Source organism: Trachypithecus francoisi, unplaced genomic scaffold (assembly GCF_009764315.1).
Source record: "Trachypithecus francoisi isolate TF-2019V2 unplaced genomic scaffold, Tfra_2.0 Lachesis_group8, whole genome shotgun sequence".
Taxonomy (NCBI): Eukaryota; Metazoa; Chordata; class Mammalia; order Primates; family Cercopithecidae; genus Trachypithecus; species Trachypithecus francoisi.
In genome coordinates, this window is record NW_022681473.1 from 13,748,155 (window position 1) to 13,769,370 (window position 21,216).

The following is a 21,216-nucleotide window of genomic DNA, read 5'->3' on the forward strand; positions in this document are numbered from 1 at the left end:
AGCTAGACTTACCTTTCAAGGGAGCATCTTACTGGGATGTAAGTTCTGATATTCAAAAACATTGGTTGATATTTGACGAAACTCTCAATAAGAATGCCCCATGGGTGTTCCTGAAGAGAATAAAAAAGGTATGAACTTGTTTTACTTAAATCTAACAGTTCAAAAATAAGAGTTAAAGTTTTTCAAATACAGAAATTTTTATTTTCTATTAAGTCACAGGACCACAGAGCTAAGCAATAAAATGTTTCTGTTTAGAAAACACCCAAATAATAGCTCCTAACATTATGTCACAGACATTTTGTCGTCTGTCAATGTGTAGACGACTCCTGATCACATTTGTTTAAGTGTAAGGCCCTGATTTTGGCAGACCTGTATTATAGGACAGGCTCTGCAACTTACTGTGAGTATGAATTTTGACTAAATGTTTCATCATTTCAGAGCAGGTTCTACCTTTCCTACTCATAAAATGGAGATAATATAGCTCAGGGGCTGTCAAACTGGCCAGAGAATATTTCAGTCTTCGCAGACTGTACTAGCTCTCTTGAAAATACAGACCTACCTCATTTTATTGCATTTCACTCTATCACGCTTCACAGATAATGCATGTTCTACAAACTAAAGACACATAGCAGTCCTGCACTGAGAAAGTTGAGCACCATTTTTCCAACAGCACGTGCTCACTTCACGTCTCCGTGTCATATTTTGATCATTTCACAGTATTTCTAGTTTTTCATTACGGTATCTATTGTGATTTGTGATCAGTGATCTTTATTGTTACTATTGTAATTGTTTTGGAGCACCAGGAACCATGTTCCTAAAGACAGCAAACTTAATAAATGTTGTATATATTCCTACTGCTCCACTGACCAGCCGTTCTTGCCTCTCTTGCTCTTCTCAGGCCTCTCTATTCTCTGAGACAACAATGTCAGATATGAATAATCCTACAATGGCCTCTAAGTGTTCACATAAAAGGAAGAGTTGCATATCTCTTACTTTGAATCAAAAGCTAGAAATGGTTAAGCTTAGTGAGGAAGGCATGTCAAAAGCCAAGATAAAACAAAAGCTAGGCCTCTTGTGCCCCACAGTCGACTTCTGGATGAAAGGAAAAGTTATTGAAGGAAATTAAAAGTGCTACTCCAGTGAACACCCCAATGATAAGAAAGCAAAACAGTCTTATTTCTGATATAGAGAAAGTTTTAGTGGTCTAGATCAAACCAGCCACATCGCTCATGCCAGAGCCTAATTTAGAGCAAGGCTCTAATTCTTTTCAACTTTATAAAGACAGACAGGTGAGAAAGCTGCAGAAGCGAAGCTTGAAGCTAGCAGAGGTTGGTTCATGAGCTTTAAGGAAGAAGTCATCCCCATAAAAGTGAAAGGTGAAGTTGCAAGTGCTAATTGAAAAGCTGCAGCAAGTTATCCAGAAAATGTAGCTAAGATTACTGATGAAGGTGGCTACAATAAACAGATTTTCAACACAGATGAAAAACCCTTACATTGGAAGAAGATGTCGTTTGGACTTTCACAGCTATTGAGAAGTCAATGCATGGCTTCAAAGCTGCAAAGGACAGGCTGTTAGGAGCCAATGCAGCTGGTAATTTTAAGTTGAAGCCAAAGTGCATTTACCCTTCCAAAACTCCTACGGCCCTTAAGAATTATGCCAAATCTACTTGGCTTATTCCCTGTAAATAAAATCACAAACCCTAGATAACAGCACATCTGTTTATAGCATGGTTTACAGAACATTTTAAGCCTACTGTTGAAAGCCGTTATTCAGAAAACAAGATTCTTTCAAAATGTTACTATTCCTTGACAACACATCTAGTCAATCAAGAGCTCTGATAACGATGTATCAGGAGATCAATATTGTTTTCATGCCTACTAACACCACATCCATCCTGCAGCCCATGGATCAAGGAGTAATTTTGGCTTTCAAGTCTTTTTTCAGAAATACATTTCGTAAGGCTGTAGCTGCCATAGATAGTGTTTCCTCTGATGGACCTGGGCAAAGTAAACTTAAAAATTTCTGTAAATGATTCACCATTCTAGATGCCATTAAGAACATTTGTAATTTATCAGAGAAGGTCAAAATATCAACATCAGCAGAAGTTTGGGAGAAGTTAATTCCAACCCTTGTGGATGACTTTAAGGGCTTCAAGACTTCTACTACTTTCTTCAGTGGAGAAAATAACTGCAGGGATGATAGAAATACCAAGAGAACTCAAATTAAAAATAAAGCCTGAAGATGTGACTGAATTGCTACAACCTCATGATAAAAATGTAATAGATGAGAAGTTGCTTCTTATGGATGACCAAAAAAAGTGGTCTCTTCAGAGGAAATCTATTCCTAGTGAAGATGTCATAAACACTATTGAAATGACAAAGGATTTAGAATATTCCATAAACTTAGTTGATTAAGTAGTAGCAGGATGTGAAAGGATTGACTCCAATTTTGAAAGCTCTATTGCGAGTAAAATACTGTCAAACCTCATCACATGGTACAGAGAAATCTTTCATGAAAGGAAGAGTCAATCAATACGGTAAATTTCATTATTTTCTAATTCAAGAAATTTCCACAGCCACCCCAACCTTCAGCAACCACCACTCTGATCAGTCAGCAGCCATCATCACTGAGACAAGACCTTCCCCCTGCAAACATTATGACTGCTGAAGCTTCAGGTGATCTTTAGTATTTTTAGCAACAAAATACAGCATTTAAAATTAAAATGAGTATCCTTTGAGACATAATGCTATTGCACACTTAATAATCTGAGTGTAGTGGAAACATATGTGCACCGTAAAACCAAGAAATTTGTGTAACTCACTTTAATTTTGTGGTCTGGAACCAAACTCAGAATACATCTGAGGTATGCCTGTACTCAATTCTGCCAACGTAGCATATGAACTGTCAATATCTAAATGAATGTACCCATGCGCCAATAAAACTTATAAACGTAGATGGCTAGCTGAATTTAATCCACTGGCCATAATTGCCAGTCCCAGATATGAGCTATTATTTGTGAATGAGAAATTACAGTACCTACAACATAAATAACAAATAGAAGTATTTCTAAAGAAAAACAATAGAAGTATATATAAGCATACCTCCATAGTGGTAGATAACATGGAAAGCACAAGTAAATATAAGTGCATCTCAAGTACTATAATTTAAATATTCATGTTACAGTATTGGAAAATGCCAGTGTCAAACGGAGATAATTCAATTCTTTCATGCGGTCATAGTCAATATTTGGATATATTTCAACTTTAAATACACATCGTACATGTTTAAAACATGGTATTCAAGGATGTTTGCTAGTACTTCAGATTGCTAAAGTTCAAATATCCCTTTTGGCATTTTCTGTTTATGTAACAATAAGGAATAACTAGGCCCAAGATTTTCAGTCTATAAAATGGCTGTAGTGAGCATGTGTAGGGTTGAGCATTATCCAGGACAGTATTTATCACACATAAGAGACATTCAAAGTAATCTAAATTTAGCACAAATTGATCAATGTTCCTGAGGAGTCCCGAGGTAATCTTGCTTTAGGAATAGCTGGCAATAGAATTCCAACAACACTGTCAAATACCTGTCTCTCTGCCCTACCTCCACTGCCCTCCACAAACTCCTATCTTTTTCATACCAAGTTAGCCTCTTTTTCAGGCAAGGTCTCTCCTCAGGGGTGACAAATAGAAATCTCAGTACTTACTTCCTTCAAGATTATCTGTTTATAATCCCAGTGAAAAAGAGTAAACTATGTCCCTAGAAATCTCTGAAAAGTTCCTAGTGTAGTTCTACTTGACCTGCCACAATTATCTAACCTGACAATTGGCATGACCTTTTCATTTATTTCACAAATATTAACTGAGCACCTATATTTTATTTAAATAGCAGTTGTATAGTGCTTGCATGCTGGGCATTGTTCTAAGTATTGGGGAGGTATCAGTAAGAAAGGGTGTGGTCATGTACCTGGAGACAGAGGCAGAATTGGTACAGATAAATCAGATATATTAAAAGTGGGGCAGATGTGAGTCCAAAAAGGAAAACCAAGCTGCCATTCCAAATACAGCAGGAAGATAAGGCAAAATCAACAGATGTGAGGCATCAGACTTGAATGGGGTAAGGGCATGAATGTCCAGTTCAAGTTCCTGCTACTCTGCTTTCTGTGTGACACTTGGCAAATTACTTGCTCACTCTATTCCTAATGTCTGCTTTAAAAATGGAGATAATACTATTTAACCAAGGGTGTTACTGTGAGAGTTAGGTAAGTAAATGACCTGGTACGTAACACATACTATTTGTTTGTTAAATAAGTAAAATATGCACTGACTGCAATGATGATCAAAGAACTGAAGCTTCTAACATGCTCTTTAGCACTAATTGACACATGATTACTTAAGTGTTACTTCTCTCATTTTCTATTGGCTGTCTGTCTAATGATCCATTTTATTCAGGATAGTTAATAGAATTTCAAGTATGTTGGTTTCAGAAAAGAGAATTGGGTTGTCTTAGTTACACAGCAGTTACATAACCAGGTAGCCACTATTTTACTCAGATATTTTGATCAACACCCACAACTGGGTGAAGGATTGTAGAGTTATTTTAGAATAAGATGTTTCCTTTAAGTTTGATTTTACCCCAGTTGATATAAAATCTCTCCATCAAAGGCAAGGGAGATGTGTAGCAAAAAGCTGGTAAAAGAAATATGTTTTCTTTAAATATCACAATTTTGTCTTGCATTTCTTTTACTATAAAATTGTCTGAAAAGTTAGAGAGTAGTCAATATTACATAATATAAAATCAACTATCAATTAAAAAACACAGTGTTAATAAGTGAATGTGAATCCTACAGAAGACTGTCATTTGTAAAAATATCAGCCATTCTTACGTATTTCATGATGCCACAAAAATCAAGAGCGTAACTGAACTCAAAGATATCATTCGTCACTCTGGTTACAGGACAGTCATTTCCTAGAGACAGCTCGTAATGCTGAGGTTGCAGGTTTTCCACAAGAGGTGCTCGTCTAATTTCAACCAGAAGCCAAGATTCAGTACACTCTACAAACACTGATGGAAGAAAGAGAAGAGAAAATGTCAGATAGTATGTCTATCTCTAACCAATAGTTCAGAAAACATTAAACCTCTTAGTCAACCTGAATGCCCAGCTCCAGAGTAGATATGCCTTGGATCTATTTTTCTGTTTTCTACTGTGAGATCTTGGATTATTTACTTAATCTTTCCATGGCTTAATTTCCTCATTTGAATGTGAGGAAGTCATAGGAGCTCCTTCCTGGGACTCACTGAGTGTTAAATTACAAAATCACCAATATAGGACCTAGGGTATATTGAATTATTGCTTGATATTACTAATGAGAAAGACTGCTCCTTACCTGATAATAAAAAGGCTTTTTACATGCTAAACTTATTATCCAACATGTACACATTGTCCAAAGTAAAGCTAATGAATACCTACCTTTGTTGTCAGAAATGATGTGTTAGAACATTTATAACATGAAATAGGACATTTATGTTGCCCACTTCAAAACAAGTATATAGTCTCTTTACATTTTCAAACAGTATTTCATTGTTTAATATGATCTTATTTATGCATATTCTGCAATTTGCCAAAGTTATATTGATTTGATGATTAGTGTGACTTATGATACCTTCTAGTAAAGAAAGTTTTATCCTCACTCACATTTTACATCAGGTTAATTCTGTTTCCTAATCTGCAAGATGATGTAGCATTAAGGCTACATGACAGTTTGAAAAGAAACTAGACATTAGACTTAGCTAACATTTCTTATCATATCATATCATAATGGATTGCTTCTGTTATGAACAGGCATATTACTACAACCACATGAGAATATCCCTTTTTATGGCTATAGAACCATTATAAAGATTAGACACAGGCATGTTCACAAAAAAATGCCTTAATCAACTATTACTAAGTTTTATAGGCCAATTTGGCCGTTGTCTAATGTTAGAAATAAAGTAACATAATACTTTTGATCAAAAAACATTTACTAAAAATATTTTAAATCCTATGGAACTTGCTAATCAGAGGAATATACCTGTGATTATTTCCTTTATCAACCCAGAGGGAATCAAGGAAACTTTTCTCACTGCTTCCGTCCCCATGCTATAACACTTGTAGAATTCCTTTACATTTTACTTCTTTCTCTTCCCACTCAACGAGAGCTTTGAAATGTACTTGCTTACCTGTATCTCCTACCACCTGCGTTTCACTAAGATAACTTTGTACTAATTTGAATTTCTTGAAACAAAGAGGCCGCATTCTGAATCAGTGGTTCTCAAAGTTTAATCCTTGTACCAACAGAGTTGACATCCTAAGGAACTTCTTAGAAATACAAATTCCTAAGCTCTATTCAGACCTGTGTCTGACGGGGTTGGGTCCTGGCAATCTGGCCTACCAAGCGTTCCAGGTGAGACATGTAAAAGTTTGACAACCACCATTTTAAACCATTTTTTAAATCTCATATTTTGTCCTAAGCATTGTATTTGAATATATGCTGAGTGATATATTTTGAATATGTTTTTGAATATATGCTATCACTGTATCATATATTCACATACAACTATATTTAGCCTGAAATAGTCTAGTTATCTAGACATTGTTCTCTCTTCTTTCCCTTTATGTTTTTTGTTTTTTTTTTTTGTTTTTTTTTTTTTTGAGACGGAGTCTCGCTCTGTCACCCAGGCTGGAGTACAGTGGCCGGATCTCAGCTCACTGCAAGCTCCGCCCCCCGGTTTACGCCATTCTCCTGCCTCAGCCTCCCGAGTAGCTGGGACTACAGGCGCCCGCCACCTCGCCCGGCTAGTTTTTTGTATTTTTTTTAGTAGAGACGGGGTTTCACCGTGTTAGCCAGGATGGTCTCGATCTCCTGACCTCGTGATCCGCCCGTCTCGGCCTCCCAAAGTGCTGGGATTACAGGCTTGAGCCACCGCGCCCGGCCCTTTCCTCTTTATTACCTCTTTATTTACCCCTATCTTGCGTCTCTGCTGACTCATGCTGTCAAGTATTTTTCTGTTTCTTCCACTACAGATAGAAGAGGCAACAGGTTTAGTTAATAGGGATGAAGGAGCATTCAAATGACTGCATTCAAATGAAAGACAGAGTACTGACACCACAAAAGATATTATTATTGCTCCTTCTTCTCGGTTATCCCAAGCTTGTCCCAACTTCTCCAAGTGCTTGATTTTCCATCCCAACCCCCATTCCATTATGTGAACTGATCATGGAAAAATTAGAGGACATTAAAATAGGGAGATATCAAACAAGCCCCATTGCCCATTGAGCTTCTATTCTAATGGTTGGGTAAGAGAAACTAAAGAACTGTTTTAGATAGTAACCATTTTGAGGAAAAATAAGACATGAAAGGGACACAAAATAAGGAGAGAGTTGAAATTTTAAATACGATGATCTGAGATGGACACATTTGAACAAAGCCCTCCAGAAGATGAGTAGAAGAACTATGCAAATAACTAAGGGAAGAACATCCCAGACAATGGGAAGAGAAAATACAAATGACAGGTACGAGAGTTTGCTTGGAGAACCTGGGCAGTGAAGAGTCCAATATCGCAGAAAAAAAGATAGCAAGTGGGGCAGAAATAGGGCATGAGATCAGACAACTATCAAGGAACAAATTACGTGTAGTCCTGGAGGCCATTCAATAGGCACTTGACTCTCGGGGGATAAGTCATTGGAAGATTTTGACCAAAGGAATGACGCATTCTTTCTTACATTTTGATGAGAGCTCTCTGGTTGCTATGTGGAAAACATAATTTAAGGGGATGGGGTGACACATAAAACATAAAATAACATAAAACATAAAACAACATAAAACAAGTTACAAGGACAGTGCAATAATTCAAGCCAAAGATACTAATGGTTTGGACCAGCATAGTAATATTAGAGTTGATCAAAAATGGTCCAGTTCTTCAAATATTTTGAAGACAGAATCAACAGTTTGCTGATGTATAGAGTAAGAGAAAAAGGCAGCCAGGATAGTATCACAGTTTTCAGCTTTAGCAACTTGTAAGGTGCAGTTGTAAATACAAATTGAAGACAAGAGACTTAATTCTTCCCATTAAAAATAAGGAAAGATTTCCCTCCTCTCCTTTTGCTTAGAGCATTTACCTTAGAAAACTTGTACTTTCTCCTCTTTTTAAAAAAATGTAATTTTTAAAAAAATATATAGAGCCATTTGAAGAATTAATAGACCTTTTGTCAGCTTTAAGACCTAAGAATGTCTTTCTCAATGACCTGAGGCCATCTCTTTGGAATGTAAACATCAAGGAAGAGGGTGTTCCTATCTCAGTTTCTAGGAGAGGAAGACAGCCTAACTCCAGTAGATGCCTCGTTCTAATTTGCAGAACTATGTCCTATCATAAAGAGATGAAAAGTTCTTTTTCTAGATAAAGCCAATTACCTAAAAGAAGTTACCTCTATTACCAGGTAAAAGCTAGGATAAGTTACATGTGACAAATGGTACTGTCAAGTCCTCTTTCCTAAGGACTAATTCTTTTTACCTTGAGAACACACATAGGGAATTGTATCTGCATAGCTACACGGAAGAATGAGATTTTCTTTCTTTGCAATCTCTTAGCAGATTGACTGTGATGTCTATTACATTCTTATTCAGTAATAGAACTGTTTTACTTCTCTTCTACCATGTGGAGTGTTTTCCTTGGCTGGGAGAAGATTTTGTTTTAGTTATATTTTCCCAACATAGTCACCATTGGCTAATATGAGGGGATAATGTGGGAGAAACAAATGTGGCAGTTAATAGCAGAAGTTCAGTTTGGAAAGGTTAAGTCTGAAAAGGCATTAGATATTCAAACAGATGTCAAACAGATAGTGGGAAATACGCATCTGAAGTTAAAAAAAGAATACTCAGACTGGGGATTAAAAGTGAGATAATTATGAACATAAAAAGGATATGTGCTATCATGGCTCTGGATAGGATAACCAAAAAAAAAAAAAAAATTAGAATAAGAAAGAGGTTCTGAGATTGATTCGTGTGTGACCAAGATCAGGCAATGAAGGAGACACTAGAAAAGGAAAGAAAAGGAATGTCAGCGAGGCAGGACAAAAGAGAAGAGAACAGTATGACCTACAAGCCAAGTAAACCAAGTTTTTAGGAGACGAATAATCCATCCCATGGGCTATGACAAAAATCAAGTAAGTAAGGGCTGACAACAGAGCAACTGTCAAATGTTTTAATGTAGAAATCACCAATGTTTCAGGCTAATTTTTGATGGAGTGTTTTTGGTGAACCACTCATTAAAGTGAAATTAAAAAAAAAGAGAGAGAGAGAGAAATAGGAGAGAGTGAATACGGTAACTTTACAGAGAAGAAAACTGAGGCAGTCACTGGAAGAGGAAGTTGGATCAATAAGGCCGGAGATGTATAGATGATGACACAGAGCTCCAGGATGATACAATTTCTTAGGAAGAGGAAATGTGAAGTTTGCATTAGGACACAAGATGACTGAAAGTCTGGGAGATTCAAATCATGTGCGTTGGTTACAATGAAGCTATAGGCCAAATTCCCCACTCATTTAGAGTTTATTCAATTTTTTCATAGGAAAGGGCCCCAGGAATACATCTTTGAAATTTTTCCAAACCTGAAAATGGAAGTTTCAATATCTAGTTATACTCACTTGGAACAATGTATCAGCTGCTTTGATATTAAAAAAAAAAAAATTGACGTAGGTCATTTGACCCAGTTAATATGAGTTTGATATGCTATTAGAAAGTGTGCTCTGAAAAGAATCATTTACAAATGAAAGCAGCTGACCACTTTGTCCAAACTTTAAGCCACATGGCCAAAGGCATGAACACCTAAACAATCTCCACTGTAGACACTGAGCAGAATCTCCTAATTATCAATTCATTGTAAATATTTCAGACACTACAAAGTGACAAGCATGACTAAGACAGAAGCAAATAAGAACCTCGGAAAGTATTAAGAAAAAATATAATCCATGTAATTATGGATTTAAGGGGAAATTACAGTAGTACAGATGCATGAATAAACTATCTAAGTGAAAACAGCCAGTAGATATTAGCAGATGATCATCAGATTATGAAACCCCAAAGTCAAAAGTATGTAACAAAGCACCCCATTGTTAATAGGCCACCCTCCAGAATCCTCTCTTTTTTCTTACTATTTTCAAGAGCATGAGTCGACGCAAAAAGTATGAGGAGCCCTCCTAAAACTCCAGAGATCTTCATTGCTGCAGATCGTAAACCAAGGAATCACAGGAAGTAGGTGTCCGCAGGTGTTTATAAACCTCTTACCTCTTCAGCTGTGGGTGATGTTTATCCTTCTGGAGCGCACCAAGAAACACTCAGCACCTCATTGGCTTTTCCTCCTTACAGGTGAAGTCTTTATAATCATAATTCAGAAAACACGTGGGAAAATGTGAAAAAGGGGGTTCTAGAATGTACTCTCTCCCCCAAGCACATGGTAAGGCTGAAATGGTGACTTATATAATATTTGATATGTGTCTGTTGGAATGTTAAGAGCAGGGCTTTGCAGGATGATTTGAGGAGCTTCAAGGGGATAATACAGAAGACTCATTTATGATTTGATTGATAATATTGTTTACCAATCAAATTAACCACTCTAGGATCTTGTGATTCCCTGGCCTCACAGCCAATGGTTCTGACCCAGTGAGCCCGTTAATGTGTCCTTCCAGCAAGCGCCAGGAGACTCTGATTTAGGAAAACAAATTCACACAGCTGCGGTTTCAGCTTTGAAAAGCCCCAGTCTGCTTTCATTTTGCTTTCCCAAAGTGTTTTGTTGTGAATGTGTATGTCTCCAGATTGCTGAAGAAAAGTTCATGAGATAGTTTGTGTCCAATAAAACCTAGGAAGGCAAAATCCTGGCAGAGTGAGGGATTGTGGATAAGGATAATAATTTGACCTGGCTTAATATTTTGGCAGAAACTATTCATTATAAAAGCTCCGCCTCAGAAGCAAGAGTTTAATGAATTAGCTGTAGAAATTACATAATATGTTACATAGATTGTCTCATTTTCTAAGTGCGGGATACTTGCTGGTGAATATTATCAAAATTAACTATAGGAATCTTGGGCTGGGCATGGTGGCTTATACCTGTAATCCCAACACTTTGGGAGGCAGAAGCGGGTGGATCATCTGAGGTCAGGAGTTCGAGACCAGACTGGCCAACATGGTGAAACCCTGTCTCTACTGAAACTACAAACATTAGCCGGGTGTGGTGGCACATGCCTGTGATCCCAGCTACTCGGAGGCTGAGGCAGGAAAATCACTTGAACACAGGAGACAGAGGTTGCAGTGAGCCAAGATTGCGCCACTGCACGCCAGCCTGGGCAAAGAGTGAGACTTCGTCTCAAAAATTAAAATACAATAAAATAAGAATCTCCAAGACTATGTGTTGACATAGCAAAGAACAAGTAAAAAGAGATATTTACGATTGTCAGAAACCTCAAATGACAGTTCTTTCCACTAAATATTTGTATTATCACTCAAGTGCTACTTCCATGGTACAGAATGGAACGATATCAAGAATGAATCTCTACCTGCATTAAGTACCTAGAGCACAGTTTCTTAACCTCATCACTATTGACATTTTAGGCTAATGCATATTTTATTTTTCTTTATGGTTAGTGCTTTTTGTGTCTTCTTTAATAAGTCCTTCTTACACCAAAATCATGAAGAAATTTTCCTCTATTCTCTTCTGAAAGTTTTTTACAATTAAGCTCTTTATATTTACATTCTTTTTTTTTTTTTTTTTTTTTGAGACGGAGTCTCGCTCTGTCGCCCAAGCTGGAGTGCAGTGGCCGGATCTCAGCTCACTGCAAGCTCCGCCTCCCGGGTTCACGCCATTCTCCTGCCTCAGCCTCCCGAGTAGCTGGGACTACAGGCGCCCGCCACCTCGCCCGGCTAGTTTTTTGTACTTTTTTTTTTTAGTAGAGACGGTGTTTCACCGTGTTAGCCAGGATGGTCTCGATCTCCTGACCTTGTGATCCGCCCGTCTCGGCCTCCCAAAGTGCTGGGATTACATATATTTACATTCTTAATCCACTTGGTATTAATTTTTCTGAATAGGGCAAGGTAAATGACCATATGTATATTCAAATGAGTATCCAGATATTTCAGTCCCATTTTTAAAAAGTCTTCCGTTATCTACCTCTCTGCAGTCTGTTCATCATAAATCAAGAGTCTATATATTTGTATATCTATTTCTAGACTTTATATTTTACTCATGGTTTTTTTTGTATATTCTTATGCCAATAACACACTATCTTGATTTTCAATTTGTACTTCATCACTATATATGATACATGAAGTCCTCCTTCATTTTCTGTTTGACAGTATTTGACTGTATTTGACCAATTGCTGTCCCATGTAAATTTTAAAACCAGCTTACCAAATTTCAATTTTTAAAAATTTGTGATTTTTAGGACATTAGAATCAATCTAAAATCCACGAGTCTAACAATCAATGAACATACCGTCTATTTATTTAGATCTTTGTTAATGTCTCAGGGTAAATTTTTATAATTTCCTATAGTTTTTAATATTTTTATATTTTCTTAGATTTACTCCTAAGTATCAGATATTCTCATCCTATTATCATTTTCTCTATTCACTTACTGTTGCTGGTTCAGCAAATTCCAGTTGCTTTTTGTAAATCGATTGTTAACTCTAATAACTTATCTGTAAATTCGTCTGTATTTTCTATATACATAATTATTCACCTGTGAATGAGTTTCTTAGTTGATCATTAACTAATAACTTATCTGTAAACTCTTTTGTATTTTCTATATACTTAATGATTCACCTGTGAATGCGTTTCTTTCTATATTTTTTATTCCTTAATGTTGCTATATATACTCTATCTAGAACCACCAACAAAGACTTTAATAAAAATAGTAATCATGGGTACCTTTATCTTATTTCTTATCAGAGAGAAAGGTATCAGCATTTTACCCTGTAAAAACATGATGTTTGATATAGGGTATTTTAAACTTTCCCAAATTAAAGATGTTTCTTTGTATTGTTTGCTCATTTTTTATCATCATCAGCTGATGTATTTTACCAAATATGTTTACTGCATCTACTGAGATGACTATATTATCCATTAATCTGGTATTGTGGTAAAATACTGTGATAGGGCCAAGCGCAGTGGCTCACCCCGGTCATCCCAGCAGTTTGGCACACCAAGGCAGGAGAATCACTGGAACTCAGGAGTTCGAGACCAACCTGGGCAACATAGTGAAACCTTATCTCTATTAAAATTCAAAAACATAAGCCAGGTGTGGTGGTATATGCCTGTAGTCCCAGTGAAAGAGACAAACACCATATATCTCTCAACTTCCTGAGCCCAGTACAAACACATCCCACCATGTATCTCTCAACTTCCTGAGCCCAGTACAAACACATCCCACCATATATCTCTCAACTTCCTGAGCCCAGTACAAACACATCCCACCATATATCTCTCAACTTCCTGAGCCCAGTACAAACACATTTTTCGACTCAGAGACAACCATATATCTCAGCTTTAGAAAAACACCACCTGGAGAGCCCCCGATAAGGTCACAGCCGTGTGGTTTTACTAAAAGCGCGGGAACCAATAAAAAAACTGCTAAATATATAACTTAAAATGTTAACCAATTGTAATGCTGTAACCAAAAGAGTGCCCTTGTTCTTCTGTAACTTTACATATCTTATTTACATCGGGCTATAAAAAGCGAGCGCACGCATCGTTCGGGGCCCTCTTGAGAGCTGTGAAGCGGAGGGACCAAGTTCGAACTTGCAGTAAAGATCCTTGCCGCTTGGCTTTGACTCTGGACTCTGGTGGACTTCTTTGGGGAATAAACGGTCTGGGCATAACACCAGCTACTTGGGGGGCTGAAGCGGGAGGATTGCCTGAGCCTGGGAAGTCAAGGCTACAGTGAGCCTGACTGTCTCACTGCACTCCAGCCTAGGTGACAGAGTGAGACTCTGTCTCAAAGAAAAAAAGGATACTGTAATAGCTTTTTCTAATATTTAGCCCAAATTTCATTATTGATGCAAAACAAATTATAATGTATTATTATTTATATATTTCAGTATTTTTTTTTTTTTGCTTAAAACTTTCACATCTATATTCATTGGTGAAAATGGCCTGTCATTTCCTTCTCTTATGAGGTTATCAAGATTAGCCTAGCTTCATAAAGTAAGTTGGTAATTATTTCTTTTTCAATTTTCTTGAAGAGTTTTAGATTGAAATTATTTTCCTCTTAAATGTCTTGTAGAAATATTACATGAAGCAAACTGGGCCTTGAATTTGATTTATAGCAGGTTTTTGATCATTTATTTTATTGTTATAAAACTATAGTTTTAAAATAATGATTCCATAATTACTTTTGTTGAGTAACGTACTTCTAAGCATTTGTCAATATCTTGTAATATTTCAGATAAATTGGCATGTAATTGTTCTTTATGTCCTTAACTATTAAATAAATAAATAAATCTATTTATTAAAGTTATTTATTATCTGCCTAACCTGATGCCTCTTTTTCATTTCTGATATTCAGAGAATCACAGTTGGCTTTGTTGAGCTTTGTGATTTTTTTTCAGAAATTTTAAAATCTATACTGTTTTTATTTTTTATTTTTTGCTTCTTTTTTCTTTGAATCTATTTTGCTCTACAAATTTCTTGAAACGGTTTGTTAGCGTATTCTTTTCAAGCTTTCCTCTCTTCTAATACATTTCATCCTATAAATCCCTGTCTATACACTGTTTTAATTACATCTTACAGGTTTGGAACTGTGGCCTTTTTGTAATCATTTTTATTTGAAATATTTTCTAATTATTGTTATGACTTTTTGACCTTTGATTATTAAGACATTTATTCCTCAATTTATGCACATGATGATATTTAAATATCTTTTTTGTTGTTTGGTAGAGACAGGTTCTGACTTTGTTGCCTAGGCTGGTCTCGAGCTTCTGACTTCAAATGATCCTTCTTACCTCAGCCTCCCAAAGTGGTGGGATTACTGGTGTGAGCCACTGTGCCAGCCTAAAATATCTTTTTTTAATTTTTGAATTATAGAGACATTCTTTGTGTCAGAAAATACACAACATTCTATATGATTTTAATCCTTTGAAATGTATTAAAACTTCTTATAATGTTGAATATTATCTTTTTTGTGCTGACCTTTACCCTGCACCTTGCTGAATTCATTTATTGGTTCTAGTAGTTTCCTTGTGGATTCTTTCGATTTTCGATATATAAGATCACATCATCTGCAAACACAGATAATTTTACTTCTACCATTTCAATTTTGATGACTTTTATTTCTTTTCTTGCCTAGTTTGCCTGGCTAGAACTTCTAGTCCTATTGCAATCCTTATTTTGTTTTGCTGTTGGATATCTTCGCATCTTCAGAAATCATCTAAGGTTAATAATATTCTAAGTTTATATGTTTCCAAAAATATCCATTTTCTCACAAATTCTTTCTGAATGTTAATGCTGTTTATCCATAGTCTTCTAGCATTCAAGCTTATAATTCTGTAACAATTTAACTTTTATAACCTGTTTCATCTGTATTATTTGAGAGTATGGAATTGTGCTATCAAGGCAAGAAAAGAAAATACTTAAAATCAATAAGGAGTAATAACCTTAGATGTAAATAACATAGGCAAATTTATAGGATATCTTAAGTACAGAAGTATTAGAAGAAGGCTGTGGAACACCACAGAATTAATAAAATCTGTTAAATATCGATGAGTCAGTGTGATGGTTGATTTTACGTGTCAGTCTGCCTGGGCCACGGGGTGCCCAGCTATTTGGTGAAACATTATTTCTGGGTGTGTTTGTAAGGGTGTTTCCAGAGGAGACAAGCATTTGAATAGGTAAGCTAAGTAAAGCAAAGCGTCCTTCCCAACGTGGCTGGGCATCATCCAATCTGTTGATGGTCTGAATAGAAAAAAAAGACAGAGGAACGGAGAATTCACTCTTTTTCACTTGACTACTTGAACTCAGATATTATTGGTCTTCTTCTGCCCTCAGGCTGGGACTCGCACACTTAATGTTCCTGATTGTCATGCTTTTAGACTCAGACTGGAACTATACCATGAGCTTTCCTGGGTCTCTAGCTTGTGGATCTTGGGAATTAGCCTCCATGATGATCTGAGCCAACACACACGTGTGCACACACACACATATATGTGTGTGTATATATATATTGACCTAACATCTGTATAACATTGCCCACCTATTGGTGATACCTAATGTAGTCACATTACAGCCCTCGTATGTTTTTTACTCCTCTGCATGAATTCCATGGCAGTACACCGCATGAACTGGTGAGCTACAGATCTGACCAGGGAACTTGCCTCTGTGACACTCTAATATAGCAAATGCATGTCCCTGACCTTGAGTACCTTCTGCCTGGAGCCCACTTTTCCAACCCTCAATTCAGGTTCTTATAATCTCATAATCACAGTCAGTGCAGAAAGATGATGCAGCAGAGATAAGGACAGTGCATGAACAGTACATATTTGAGGATTACAGTAACATGGTCCTTCAATTCTGCCTCTACCCTATCCTAAATGCATCGTCTCTCTTCAAAACCCTTCCCCACTTATTTTCTCTTGCTTTCTTGCTGTATATAGACTTAAATGTGTGTGGTTGGATCATCTTTCATCTATGACACCTCTGGGAGGGATGGACCAATATTAATAGGTCCTGCACTGATGACTTCTACAAAGGACACTTGTGTGTAGAAAACCTTTTTGCTTTGCTTTTAGGCTTGGTGCGGTGGCTCATACCTGTAATCCCAGCACTTTGAGGGGCCAAGTTGGGCGGATCACCTAAGGTCAGGAGTTCAAGACCAGCCTGAGCAACATGGTGAAACCCCATCTCTACTAAAAATAAAAAATTGGCTGGGCATGGTGGTGCATGCCTGTAATCCCAGCACTTTGGGAGGACAAGGTGGGTGAATCACTTGAGGTCAGTGAGACCAACCTGGCCAACATGGTGAAACCCCATCTCTACTAAAAATATTTTTTAAAATTAGCTGGGCATGGTGGTGTGCACCTATAATCCCAGCTACTAGGGAGGCTGAGGCAGGAGTTTCACTTGGAGGTTGCAGTGAGCCAAGATCATGCCATTGCACTCCAGCCTAAGCAACAAGAGTGAAATGCAAACAAACAAAAAAAAAGCTTTTGCTTTGTTTGACGTTTTTAAACTGCTCTGTAGGATTTCTCAACTCTTGGTTTTCTAAAATTGCAACATAAATCTAACAAAAAGACACTTAAGTTGAAAGAATTGAGGAACAGAGAGCATATGCATGTATGAATCATTCATTAAAACAAGGAATTGCAGCAACTCAGTTAAATTGTCAAATTTACTTAAAATAGGTAACACATTTCTCTCTAGAGAAAAATGAAAAATGTCTCATGAATTAAAATGAAAATCATGTTCTTACATTCAAGCATTGAAATAGTTCATATTGTGTTAGTAAATTCCCTTAGGGGCTTAAGAGGGGAAAATGCACTGGGAAATAAACAAACAAAGGACAGAACAGGATAGCATGGGACCATGTCTATTTACTACATTACCCAAGAAAGAACAACATTTGAGACACATTTATGGACTTCAACTTGCAATTTTTCTCATAAGAAAATTCAATCTTTAATCCACTGGTGAGGAAATGGAGTCACTCGACAGCCTTACCTGGATTTTTGCTGGTCTGGAAATCTTCCTGGCCCCAGGCCCTTTACATCTTGTCAACTCTGAGGCAAAGGTTCCTCCCTCTGACTGGTTAAGAAAGGGCAGAGATTTGCAGAACACCTTATTTGTCCAGGGCTCTAAACTGTTTGACAGCCTTATCAGGACTAGAGTATGCTGCGATTATGTCCCCTGGTTACTTTTGTCAACTGATCCATAATCCAGAGATTAGGAGTGAAGAGTTTCAAGAGAATCCCTAAAAGCAGAAGATTTTTACCTTCTTTTCAAATCCTGCCATTTGCCTTTACAGATATTTGGACAAGGAAAATTCACTTTTGGTTTGAAGCAATCATAAATAACGCAGAAACCAACTGGAATTTTATTTCCTCTCAATTCTAGCCTCTTTATATGACCAGATGGATGAACCTAAATCCCCGAACTAATTTGAAATTGCTAACACACAGAAAAGGAAAGTGATACAGAGGGTAAAAAATACAGAAAAGTAGAGATTAAAATAGGCTATTTTCTGAACCATTTATAAAGAAAATTCTAGGCCGGGCATGGTGGCTTACACCTATAATCCCAGCACTTTGGGAGGCCAAGGTAGGCGGATCACGAGGTCAGGAGATGGAGAATATCCTGGCTAACGTGGTGAAACCCTGTCTCTACTAAAAATACAAAAAATTAGCCTGGCGTGGTGGGCGCCTATAGTCCCAGCTACTAGGGAAGCTGAGGCAGGAGAATGGTGTGAACCAAGATCGTACCACTGCACTCCAGCCTGGGTGACAGAGCAAGACTGTCAAAAAAAAAGAAAGAAAGAAAGAAAACTCTGATTTCATGTTATTTTACACATATCATGAGAAGCCAGTGAAATGGGGAACAACTAGAGAATTAGATTATGATGCAGTAGTTCCCTTTATCCATGGGGGATGCATTCCAAGACCCCCAGGGGATTACTGAAATTGTGGTTAGTACCAAACCCTGTATAAACACTGTACTTTTTCTTCTACATATCCATGGTAAAGTTTAATTAGCCACAGTAAAAGAATAACAAACATATAATATGCTACAACAAGAGTTATGTGAATGTGTCTCTCTTTGGAGTATGTAACAAGTATGAAATGGAATTATGAATTTCCATGAAGATATTAAGAATATGTTAGTATTTTGAGACCACAGTTGACAGCGAGTAACTGAAACCATGGGAAGCAAAACTGAATAAGGAAAGACTACTGTGTATTAGATACTCTATTGCTACCCAAAACAGATGATGGGTAAACCTATTCACAATATGCAATTGCCTCACGCTTTATAATGCTCTGTGAATCAGGACTTAAGCTTTAAAAAATACAAATAACTATTAAGAATTATAAAACTTTATTTAAGAATACCTTTATTACAAGTTTAAAATCTGGGAAAGGAAGGCTTTTCTCCCTACCCCAACAATTCATAAATATGGATAACAGAGCAAGTTTTTCGTTTAAAAATATCACATTTGAAATGATAAAAGACAATATCCAGTGACTAGTTCAACTTCTAAAAGGCAATGAAATCCTCAAGTGGCCAGAGTACCACGTGAAATAGGGTGGCCTCATCATCCAGAATGTATAGCTTTGTTCTTACACTTAGGAAGGGATACAATTAGGTAGCTCAACAAGGGAACACTGTTCCTGTAAGGAAGGAAAAGAAACAGTTACATTGTTGTACTGATGGGAAACTACTATCTAACTAAAGAATCACTGAGACTCAACCAAATGGGAACCTGGGAAAAAGGCATCAATTTTAAACCCCAGGAACCATTGTAATATTCTAATGATTCAAGTATCACAAATACGATATATACACATGTATACACACATACATATTATGTGTATATATAGCTATTAGTTAACAAATGCTTAGTAAATGATTATAAATTTTACATGAGGACACCATATCAAGTTTAGAATTATGAGGGTCGGCTGATATGTGGAATAAGGGCCTGTCCCTCTAGCATAATAAAGTCTAAAGATTATAGCCTATTTGAATATTCTTATGGCTCATTTGAGTTTTCTCTTGCTGACATTTAGTTCTTTTAGAACAAAAAGCTGGAATTAGAGTTAACATAGATATCAATTACTATCTTTATGGGAATCCATGATCCCATTGCACACTTATATTACATGCACCAAAGATGGTTTATCTCTAGCTCAAGAAAGTTAATATAAAAGAACTATTGAGGTTACAGTTGCAAAACTGTTTTACATAAGGAAATAATGAGAACTGCCAAGATAAAATATATCCCTAATAGACATAAAAAATGCAGTATTCCAATGATCCTGAACTAAAATCATAGGGGCAATAGTGTACTAAACTCTGGCCTTTTTTATATAAACATACTGTAAGCATTTATGGTACTAATTCAAAATACTTACACATAGGACACTCTTGGCACTCTTGGACGGATTCCCAAGTCTTCAAGTTTGCGTGATAGTGAGCAGTGCTGTCCCACTGACCTTCTGCATTCACGACGGTTGTCATTCTGTCCCCTTCTCATCACTAAGATTATTGGAAACCTTCTGAAAAAGAGAAAAAAGTAGATTTAAGCTTTGTATATATTATGCTTTTGGAGGTGGAGAAAAAGTTGAAATGTGGAGAAAACTAAATTAAACAGATCTCTTCCAGCTGTGAGAGAATGCTAAATCAGCTAGCTTAGACAAATATGAAAATTTATTGTTTCATAGAATATGAGAAAAAATTCACAGATGGTTGAATACAACTTTTCATTATTCCAGAATGTACCATTGGGACCTGAAGCTAATTTCATAGGATGTCAAATACCAAGAACTCTTAATAAGTGGCTGAAGCAGTTCTTATCTCTAATCATCTCAACGGACATCTACAGAGAGTGATTAGAGGCATGCAGTTCTGAGTTCTTGGCCTATGACAGAGGGATAAGTGGAGTCACTAAAATTCTCCCTCCCTTAATGAAGCCAAATAAAGGTGTTTCTATCAGCTTCTCCAACACTGAGTTTCCTACAGCAAGAGGCTGACATTTTACTCCCAAGTATCTGCCTATGCAGTAGAATGACATATGAGAGACATGGAGGTGTAGAAAAGGGGACAGAAAGGGCATATTCTCCCACCATGAATTATAGTACGACTAAGTAATTTTCCCCACAGGTACCAACGTTTTAGCTGTATTTCCAGGATTTCTCTCAAGAATACCTGTGAACTGGGGAGGGGACCTCAAGAAGTCAAGATACTGGAATAAAAACCAAACAACACAGAAAATGAGCAGGTTGTGTGGAGGCCTACGGTGGCAGTTGTATGGACTAAGAAGGAAGCCTTGTTTAGATTAGTCTATCAGGAAATATGCAGTTGTGATGGCCACCCCCTTTCTAAGGACTCCAAAAAACTCACATATCCGTAATTTGAGACACACTTCTGGGTGAAGGTATGATTATCTAGCCAGCATTGCTGGAAATGGACCACAATTG

General features: G+C 36.9%; 1 protein-coding gene across 3 annotated transcripts in view; it reads right to left on the reverse strand.

The window, feature by feature from the left end:
• Positions 1 to 19,233: 19,233 nt before the first annotated feature.
• The window catches only part of LOC117080982 (oocyte-secreted protein 4A), a 54,293-nt gene continuing 52,310 nt past the window's right edge, over positions 19,234 to 21,216 (reverse strand). For all 3 annotated transcript variants that reach the window (XM_033206500.1, XM_033206499.1, XM_033206498.1), the window contains 2 exons: positions 20,152 to 20,295; positions 19,234 to 19,407 (listed from right to left, as the gene is read on the reverse strand). In XM_033206500.1, coding sequence (XP_033062391.1) covers positions 19,332 to 19,407; positions 20,152 to 20,295 — 220 coding nt within the window. In that variant the 3' untranslated portion in view covers positions 19,234 to 19,331. The remainder of the gene's footprint in view (positions 19,408 to 20,151; positions 20,296 to 21,216) is intronic.